This window comes from Cucurbita pepo, chromosome 7, assembly GCF_057944985.1.
Source record: "Cucurbita pepo subsp. pepo isolate OVF chromosome 7, ASM5794498v1, whole genome shotgun sequence".
NCBI lineage: Eukaryota > Viridiplantae > Streptophyta > Magnoliopsida > Cucurbitales > Cucurbitaceae > Cucurbita > Cucurbita pepo.
Window position 1 is genome coordinate 1,086,116 of NC_141804.1, and position 9,676 is coordinate 1,095,791.

General features: G+C 36.5%; 1 protein-coding gene across 5 annotated transcripts; it reads right to left on the reverse strand.

The window, feature by feature from the left end:
- Positions 1-240: 240 nt before the first annotated feature.
- LOC111798222 (uncharacterized) lies at positions 241-8,707 on the reverse strand. Of its 5 annotated transcripts, none has more exons than XM_087125672.1 (20): positions 8,526-8,707; positions 8,266-8,373; positions 7,720-7,780; positions 6,737-6,836; positions 6,485-6,545; positions 5,318-5,401; positions 4,918-5,072; positions 4,772-4,825; positions 4,549-4,668; positions 4,357-4,476; positions 4,128-4,269; positions 3,601-3,771; positions 3,351-3,506; positions 2,996-3,102; positions 2,602-2,692; positions 2,392-2,533; positions 1,994-2,150; positions 1,802-1,918; positions 758-884; positions 241-677 (listed from the first exon to the last, which is right to left on the reverse strand). In XM_087125672.1, the coding sequence occupies exons 6-20, from the start codon at positions 5,357-5,359 to the stop codon at positions 420-422; spliced, it is 1,959 nt and encodes a 652-aa protein (XP_086981798.1). In that variant the 5' UTR covers positions 5,360-5,401; positions 6,485-6,545; positions 6,737-6,836; positions 7,720-7,780; positions 8,266-8,373; positions 8,526-8,707; the 3' UTR covers positions 241-419. The 5 variants fall into 5 exon arrangements, with proteins under 5 accessions (XP_086981798.1, XP_023537009.2, XP_086981796.1 ...); XM_023681241.2 differs by having other exon boundaries at positions 4,951-5,072; positions 5,318-5,407; XM_087125670.1 differs by having other exon boundaries at positions 5,318-5,407.
- Between the last annotated feature and the right edge of the window lie 969 nt (positions 8,708-9,676).

A 9,676-nucleotide genomic window follows, 5' to 3' on the forward strand; every position in this document is an offset into this window, starting at 1 on the left:
AAACCTTGAAGAGAATTTCAGGAAAGTCTTAATTAGGAAAGTCTACTCGATACATTAATTAGGAAAGTTACGAGAGCTTATGCGTGGTTTTCTGATATTTTTCCATTCATTTCTCATCCATTCTCCCTGCCTGATTTAACAACTTGATTTAACAACATTCATTTCTCATCCATTCTCCCTGCCTGAAACAAATATTATACCTTTCGCAAATGGGATTTCATAGTTCATTTAACAACTAAATGGAGGTTAGCTTCCCAACAAAAACTTTTACAAATATTATACCTTTCGCAAATGGGATTTCATAGTTCATAATTGCTTTCGAAGAGGGAATGAATCTAAAAATAGTGAATAAAGAAGAAAGAAAAAACAGAGCATGCTGATGGGGCAATAAAGGAGCAGAGTATTATGAGAAGGGAATATTATAACAAACCATGGGCGGAGGACGGAGGTGGAGGAGCTTCCAGACGAATATAGTCGTACATAATGGCTTGGAAAGGGCTGGTGCTTCTCGGCTGCGTGAAGAAGATGGTGTTGTCGCCGGAGACCAGCCGGTTTCCCGGAATATTCACGTTGTAGAGCGAGTACAGGCCGTGAATGCCGTGTCTGGCGATTGAATTGTCCCTTCCGATTAGCCCACTTGAGAACACCGGCTTTACTTTCGGGTCATTTACTCCAACCTTCAAAACATCAAACTTTCGTCTCAGTAATTAATGGTTGGAAACTCTGCAAAAGTTGAACAAATTTTAAATTTGTAAACCTGCAATTCCGCGAGAGAAGCGGAGGCCAGTGCGACCCGAAGCTGGTAAGTTGCTTGGCTGTCCACGTTGTCCAGCTCGAACTTCACCTGCCATGTTGTTCCCTTGAATGTTCCGTTTTCTGTCTTCCTGTAGATCAACAGAAGCTGTTTGTATTCTCTTCTTCTTCTTGGCAGTGGTTAATATACGTTAATACATATAATTAGATACAACTTTGGTTGATCTTTCACTGCTCAATTTGGTTTCATATATAGCCGCCTGCTTCCAACTTAAATCTGATACTCTAAACGACTTGTTCTCTCATATTGTTAAATGTTCATGATATCGTTGATTTGGACTTCGTGAAACGACTCAGTTTTTAGAAGACAACGACTGCAACAAGCCCATTTTCAATCCTCATTTACGTGAGATCCACATTATATGGGGGGCTTGCAAACTCATTTTAAAAACCTTGAGAGGAATTTCAAAAGGAAAAATTCAAAAAAAGATATCGGCTAGTGGTGGGCTTGGACCGTTACAAATGGTATTAAAGCAAGGACACCGCGCGATGTGCCAGCGAAGAGATTGAATCCCGAAAGGACACCGGACAATGTGCCATTGGGGAGGCTGAACCCCGAAGAGAGGTGGACACAAGACGGTGTGCCAGCAAGGACGTTGGACCTTGAAGGGGGTGGATTGGGGGTAGACACGAGACGGTGTGCAAGTAATGACATTGAGCCCCGAATGGGGGTGGATTGGGGGTTCCACATCGATTAGAGAAGAGAACGAAGGCCAGCGAGGACGCTGGGTTCTGAAGGGAGGTGGGGAGGTGGATTGTGAGATCCCACATCGGTTAGGGAGGAGAACGAAACATTCTTTATAATGGATGGGTGTGTAAACCTCTCCCTAGCATACCCATAAAAGACAATATCTACTAGTAGTGGGCTGGGGCGGTTACAATTTATCAATCTCAAAATTTGATTTTCTAGAGTTAGAAAAGACAACATTTAGTGTAATTTAATTATTTTTCGGGACCAGACGAGTTTGATGAGAAAGAAGAAGCACACCTGGTAACCTGAGCGAAGAACCAGTCCTTGGTATAATCACTGACGCCGACGGTATACACCAAGTCTGCATCGGGATACAATTCGCTGTACCTTTCCCACAGACCATACTGGCGAAACCTGATAAATCAACTATCAACTTTGAGAATCAATCGAAGGGATTAATGAATAATTATGGCAAGAAGATTGATTTACTTATCGGGATGGTTAAGATAGAGCTTATTGACGTAGTTGGGATTTGGATCTGGAACATAGAACTCTGCTGCTGAGCGATCCGGGACTCCAATTTCCCACAGTGTCGCCCCTGCTCTTGGAGGCTCGTATATTATCTCATCGACGTCTATCTGACTACCTATATTCTCAGCACGTATATAATTAATTATTAAGAATCACGGATCTTCATAATAGTATAATATTGTTTACTTTGAGCGTAAGCTCTCATAATTTTACTCTGGATTTTCTCAACAAAAAAAAAACCATACTAATGGAGATCTATTCTTTATTTATAAACCCGCAATCATGGAAATCCTCTACAATCTCTAACATTAATTGGAATCAAATTGATTGTTGAATCATAGTAAGAAAATAAGAACCTTCTGTAATGTTGATGATAGAATCGTAACGATAATCTCCAATAAAACCGGGGACCCATGCATATAAATTGTAGTCGCCAGGCCTTACGTGGTCGATGAGAAAGTATCCATCTTCATCTGCTCTGCTCCAAAATTGGTAACCCTGATAATATTTAAACGATGAATTAAATATATATTGTTCATATTTTCTTTCAAAATATGAATGTCTACCTTGCTCTCTCTTTGCCATGAACCTACGTCTCCTGGTGGAGCTAAGCCAACAAACGCACCGTTTGCTGGAATGTAGTCTTCACTAACGTAGCTAGATCATGTCATTTACTTTAACTAATCAATTTTTGGATTAAGAACTAAAAATTCAACAAAAATATGTTAAAAACGAGAAATATAAATAGAATCGAAAATAAGATATTTATTAATGTTCTCAACATTTAAATAATATACAACTATACAAGCAAGCTACCTACATGTAAGGATACAAGCTACCAACTAACTTATATATCAATCCATTCCTAAAAATAAAATATACCACCAACAAAATATATTTCAAGAATATTTTTATTTCTCAAATTAAATTTCATAATAAAATTCAATGGAAAATGTGTACCTATCTTTGACTAATAGTCTGCCACTGATATTACCCCGTTGGTTTGACTTTGGAAAATCCTCCGAAGCAGGGAAGCTGTATGGCCAACTTTGGACTTCAATCGATGCCTTGTTGTAGGGAAGAAATTAGTCTTTGATTGAACGATAATTTAGTTTTAAATACAAATTGGCTCTTTAAACTAATTAAAATCTATGTAATTTTTTATGGACTAAATAGGCACGATGGACAACCACAAATACACTGTCTAATTTGTTATGGTTTTCTAATAAACAATGAGATAGTATTTCTTACTGATCCACGACTCCTTTCCTCTCCTAACAATTTTCAAGGAAAATGAAGAGTTAAAAGAGAAAACCTGTGATTTGCCATCTTCCCAGAGCTGAAGTGCGTCGCTAGAATCGTAAGTGGAGTTGAGATAGATAAACACAGGACCGAAGACTTTCTTCCACGCCTCGCCGGCTCCGATTTTCGGCACCAGATCCTCTCCCGTGTAATGGGCGCTAATAAAAACCTGATTCCATACGGTCGTTTTTGGCTTAGTCTCTGGCTTCTGATGCGCACAAACATTAAAGTCATGAATGTAGGCAACAAGAAAAATCGCTTACAGCAAGAGTGGTCGGGCCGACGTGCGAAGTCAGGTTCTGTTTAACGGGTCCACCGGAACGGCACTCATTGCTGGGGGTGATTAGCCAGAACCCGATTGGCGGGTCGGTGGATATCCATCCATGGACGCCGCTATCTTTGTTATCGCATGAATACTGATACTTGTCATCCACCTTTACAGTACACAACCATGAGAACAAGAATCAGAACACATTTACGTTTCCACGACTCTGGTTTTTCCCATTAGTCTAATAAAATTTCGTTCCAAGCTAAGTAAGAGAAGGTATTAAGTTAAATTTAGGCTGTTTGGGTTTTGTGATGGTCGGGAGGGAGTCCCATTGGCTAATTTAGAGAGGATGATTATAGATTTATAAAAAAAGAATACATCTTCATTCGTACGAAGACTTTTGGGGAAACCAATCGCAAAGTTGTAAGAACTTATACTCAAAGTGGATAATCTCATATCACGGTGTAGGTTCGTGGTTCCTAACAAAAATAAAATTTAATTAGAATAGATTCGATAATGGACCTCTCCCTGAAGCTCGGATTCGATGGGGTCGACGAGCAGGACAGCCTCTGGATAGGCCAGAGCTCGGCCTCTCGGTGGTGACCGGTCATCTGGAAGTGGCATGGATCTCTGTCTGTTGTCTGCCATGGCCATATAATGGAACCTACAAAAGATTGTCCAGAATAACTATAAAGTCCACAAGAATGCTTTAAAGTAAACATTCAGTGGAATATTATTGAGAATTTCGTACCTGTCTTTTCTGAGTTTGAAGGCGAGTCTGGTTTCACCAAGGTTGAAACCAGGCCATTCTTTCAAGTGTTGGTAAATAGCATACGAATAGAATCCAGACGAACCCCGAAGCATTATAAACCTACATAGCTTCAAATCCATTCATCAGAAAGAAGTTTGCAATTTAATAATCAAGATCTGAATCAATCTCAACCTTTTATCAATCTCTAACGGCACAAGCTTTCCCTCGAGAGACAGATCCCATTTTCTCGTAAAGGAGAGCTCCACTTGGTCTTCATTTTCCACTATAACCTCAAAATCTGTAGCCTTTATCCTACAAAGCAAATTTGGCTAACTCAAAATATACAACCAAAGAACTGCGGGCCAGAAGATCAGCAAGAAATGCAAGTTGGTGAGCAAAAAAGCAGAATACATACACATCAAACGATCCAGTTGCAGAGGCTGATGGGTTCCACACGAGGTCCCAGTACCTGCATGCATGGAACATGTCCTTAGGTTGCATATATTTTTGAATCAACGAAGCATTGGTCAAATTAACAAGCCAATAGGAACACCTACTGACTTATATGAAGCAAGTTTTTCGTTCATAATATACCCTCTGTTAGATTCGTCATTGAGAACTTCGAGCAAGTTGTCAACTCCATTGTATCGAATTCCGGTCACTATGCCATCTGGGTTTGACAACGTGACTTGGACTATGCCATTGTCCATTGTCACCTGCACATTTCTCGGTTTTGACATCAAAAGTGTTAATTGTTGGGAGGTAGTCTCCGTTGACTAATTAAGGAAATGATAATAAGTTTATAAATAAGGAATACATCTCAATTAGTATAAGGTTTGGGGAAAAACAAAAATAAAGTGAGTTTATACTCAAAGTGGACAATATCATACCATCGTGGATATCCGTGATTCCTAACAAAAATGAGAGGACATAAAAGAGAGAGAGGGAGGGATGGACGTACCTGATGTTCTGCAATGGAGAGTTGCACACCCAGTGGCGGCATGTTGACAGCCCTCGACCTACTGGTTGATAGATAAGCCAACCTCTATATCTAACAAAAGTAATGTCTTATTTCTGGGAAGTTGAGGATAATGTGTTAAGTTTGGGGAAGAAGAGATTACTTACATTTGAATGTGAAATTCAGGGTTGGGTTTCTTTAGCTTTACATAAACAAAAAGGTCCAAAACCACAAACTTTTTTAAGAATCTTTTTGGTCTGTTTTTTTCTATATCTTTACTTGGTCGCCAATTAGGCGTGAAGTGTAAGATTCGCTACTTAGAGTTGCAAGTCAAAGTCAAAATCAAACTCCTGTTGCATCCTAGTTTTCACTTTCCCTTCTTGATGTTCTTGGTTAAGTTTAGTTGAGTTTCAAGTTATCGTGACATAATTTAAAATATTAAACGAATTAGATCATCTTTTTGCTTCCTTTTAAAAATAAGTTTTTGTTTTCTTAAATGATACTTTCAAGTATATCGAAGTTTAGCATCGCAAGAGATTTCTTTTTGTGAATGCTTTTTGTGAATAGTTATGATGGAACTGTCCCAAAAAGAAAAAAGTTATTACCCAATACTAATGGGAACTAGCTAAAGTTAATGACCAAAGTAACTAAATTATCAATGAAAATTGGGTATTTCCTTCATGGGTAGTCTTTGACGTCCCCATTGGATAGAGAGCTCAAATGGATTTCGACAGATCAAGAAAAAGGGAAGAAAAAGCTAATCATGATCGGAAGTACAACAATGCTCTTTCGTTTGAAAATGAAAAGTTCTGTGGGTTTAATGTAAGAAATTTCGGAAAATCATGGAAGAAAGCCATCAAAACTTGTCGAAATTCAACTAAGACGTGTATTGAACAGGGATTCAAAACAAAAAACAAATAAGAAATAAAAAACAGCTTGAGATATGGAACACCATTTAATCTCAACCTTTGTATAATGGCCCATCTTATAAACCTTAGATAGCACATGCGAAACATTTTCACTAGTTTTTGCCTCAACTTTTTCATAAAATTATTGACCAATTGGAGTTATTTGCAAGACGATATAGGAAAGAATTCAACCAACAATTATTTCTTGGAAATCATTATGAAATGCGAAACAGTGAGAAGTTTTGAGGTTGAGATTTCTGACCTCGAATCAAGTCCAATATTCCCGCAGTTTTTCTCCCACAAATTTTCCCAAGCCATGTTTTCTGTAAGTTTAGGGAATGAGTAAAGCCCAATGCACAGAGATTGAAGGACAAAAGATATCTAACTGGTTACCAAATTTCAATTCTTATTTAGAGGACAACACATATATTTCAACTACTAAGACGACAGACGAGTTTATTGACACACTTGCACATAACGCTGGGAGGGAGGGGTTTCATATAATCAAATTAACTTGTTAAAGCAGAGGAAGTCAGTCCTTCGTGCTGCTCCTGATCCACTCTAGGTACTTGAGCCTGCCACCATTGATAGGCAAAGCAAGAACTTCAGGCACCCTGTGTAAGAAAATGGAAGTAAATCCTTGGAAGGGACAAAACAGGGCTTTTAAAAAATCTCCCTGATTCCCCCACACCTTGAAAAGCGTCATAACACCTTCAGATTTCCACAAGAAACAGATAACTAAGATCTTATTTTTTTGGTTTTCTGGTACTTATGAGTTATGCCTCTCTTCTTTGTTTAGTTTTTCATTCTTTAAGATAGTTCTAAAATTTTAGTCAAATTTCAGAAATAAAAAAAAAAAAAACAAATATTTAAGAACTATATTTTTATTAGTTTTCAAATTTTAGCTAAGATTTTAAAAACATTCCGGAAGTACATGAATTGACAAAGAATAAGTACTAGCAATTAGGAAATGTTAAAAAACAATTAGTAAGTGAGAATTGATCAAAAGGAAAACAACTTTGTTTCCCAATCTGATCAACTGAACTTTTCTAATAAGTTTCCTTCACTGAAAAACAGCAATGGAATATTACAGGGAAGATCCAGGAAGCTTCAAATTTTCAATGTTCAGAAGCAACTTCATTGATATGAACAGAGAACTTATAGGACAACATCAAATGTTCTCCAAGCGTGGATTATAAATATTGTTGATATACTTGTTAAACCTAAAATAGATCATAACTGTATATACTAAAATAGTCTAATATTTACTAGTTGTTATGATTTGAAGGGTTTGTTACCAAATCTATGATTTTATGGTTTGTTACCAAATCATAGATTTGGAATGTAATCTTCATTATACGCATCTATAAATACATGAGGTCGTGACCCATATAGGTCATCGTGCCATTCAATCTAACAATACTATCTTTTCCACACTGTGAGAAATGCATTCTATCACCTAAGATGACAATCAGAGGCGGGAAAAAATGCACGTACCAGGTACTATGTTAACACAAGCGCAAGTTTTTCTTGAAAATGCTTTCAGCCAATTTCTTACCTGCAGAAATAGCGATAATGACTATAAAGAAACATAAAACATCTACTAAAACGAAGTACAGTTCTGCCAAGCATTTATTGACACTAGAAGAAGCCAATCAACTGTCGAGATATAATTCTTCGTTAGCTGACCAGGTCTGGTCATTATTTGTGCAATGCGCTAAGTATATCTACCTCATAATCAACATTATCCTATCAACATTCACTCCATCAGTAGCTAACATAATTTTCACCCAGAAACGCCTTGTGAAGACATTACTGGCATAACAAGTTTACTGAAACCATACCACCAACTCCCATACTATTAGATCACTATACCACTATGTTACCATCAACCAAAATAAATGCTGCTAAAAGAGCCTGACTGGCTGATCATTAGATTGACTGACAAGCAACCTTACATAAGATATTAGAAACCACAAAACAAAAAGATATAGCGACCAAAAACATCTAGTTTAATCCGACCACAAAGAACGCGAGACTTACCTGTTAGAAACAGTGACATAAACAACAATGCTAGCCACCGCGGCACTACTCCCTTCCATTTTTATCAAATGTACATTCCCAGCCGGTACTTGACCGGCAAACTTCGACCTGACATACGTTTTCCATTAGTAAACCAACAAGAACACTGATCAAACAAAGAATCTAAACATACAAACCAGTAACTAAATCAAATTCACAGCAAGAAACAGACATAGAAGAAAAGAATCAAGAGAAAAGGCAAGGAATCAAAAAACAAGTACCTCAAGAGAAACGCAAACGACAGAGAGAGAGAAAGATAGGAATCCATTAGGGAGATGAGGAGATTGGACAACCGGAAGCTGAACGGCAAACGAACATCGAACGGCAGAGGCCGATAGCAATGGAGCCGCGACTCCACAGCAGAGAGTGAGGACCATGTCGCGCCTTTTTTCTGTTCTTCTTTCCCCCCAATGCCTCCACCATTGGGCCCTCTTCAACTTTATGGACCCAAGTTTATCTTAAAGCCCATTTAAAATGGGCTTTCGGCCCATAATCTCAATTAATAATTTTTTAATTTAATTATTAAACAATACGAAATAAATAAATAATCAAAATAATACAAAACATCAATAATTTGATTTGAATATTATTAACATATTGTAATATTTATTGAAATTTTATTGGGAACTTATTATTTGATATATTTCAACAACTATTCAAAATCATTTAGTAGCTTTTATTATTTTTCTAAATAATAAATAAATATACCAATTTTTTTTCTTTTTTTCCTTTTTGAGTTATACATCACATTAACCTTTGTATTTCAAAATTAATACGGCAACTCAATTATTTAATACATTTTTTAGTACATTAACTGTTCACTCCATAGTCTTACTTTATTAATTAATTAATTACTGGCGGCTCAGTTAGACATCCAACCAATAATGTACCGCCACGTAATTAATTCATCCAATTGCTTACTCTATACCAAGAGGCCTTTATTTATTTATTTATTTTTTAAATCTCTATTAATATTCTATGTATTATAAATATGACAAATTAAAAAAAAATAATAATTAGTATATATATTAAAAAATTTAAATTATTTTTTGCGAATAATTTTTATTTATTATATTTACTATGTTTTTTTTTTAATAAAAATGTATGTCGATAAGAACTAGCTACTAATAAGTATGTGTGTAGCGTATTTATATTTCTACAATAATTTTATAAATTATTGATCTTTGACCTTGTTAAAAGAATGGAACGGGATGCAATATGAATTATGTAACCTACAAAAATGTAAAATACATAAAGTTTATTTCGAGATGTTGGACAAATATTAATGTACGAGATTCAAATAAACTATAGGGGTTGGCTTTATTTGAATAAAAAAAAAAAATAGTCGACAACATGTGTAATATAGCATCGA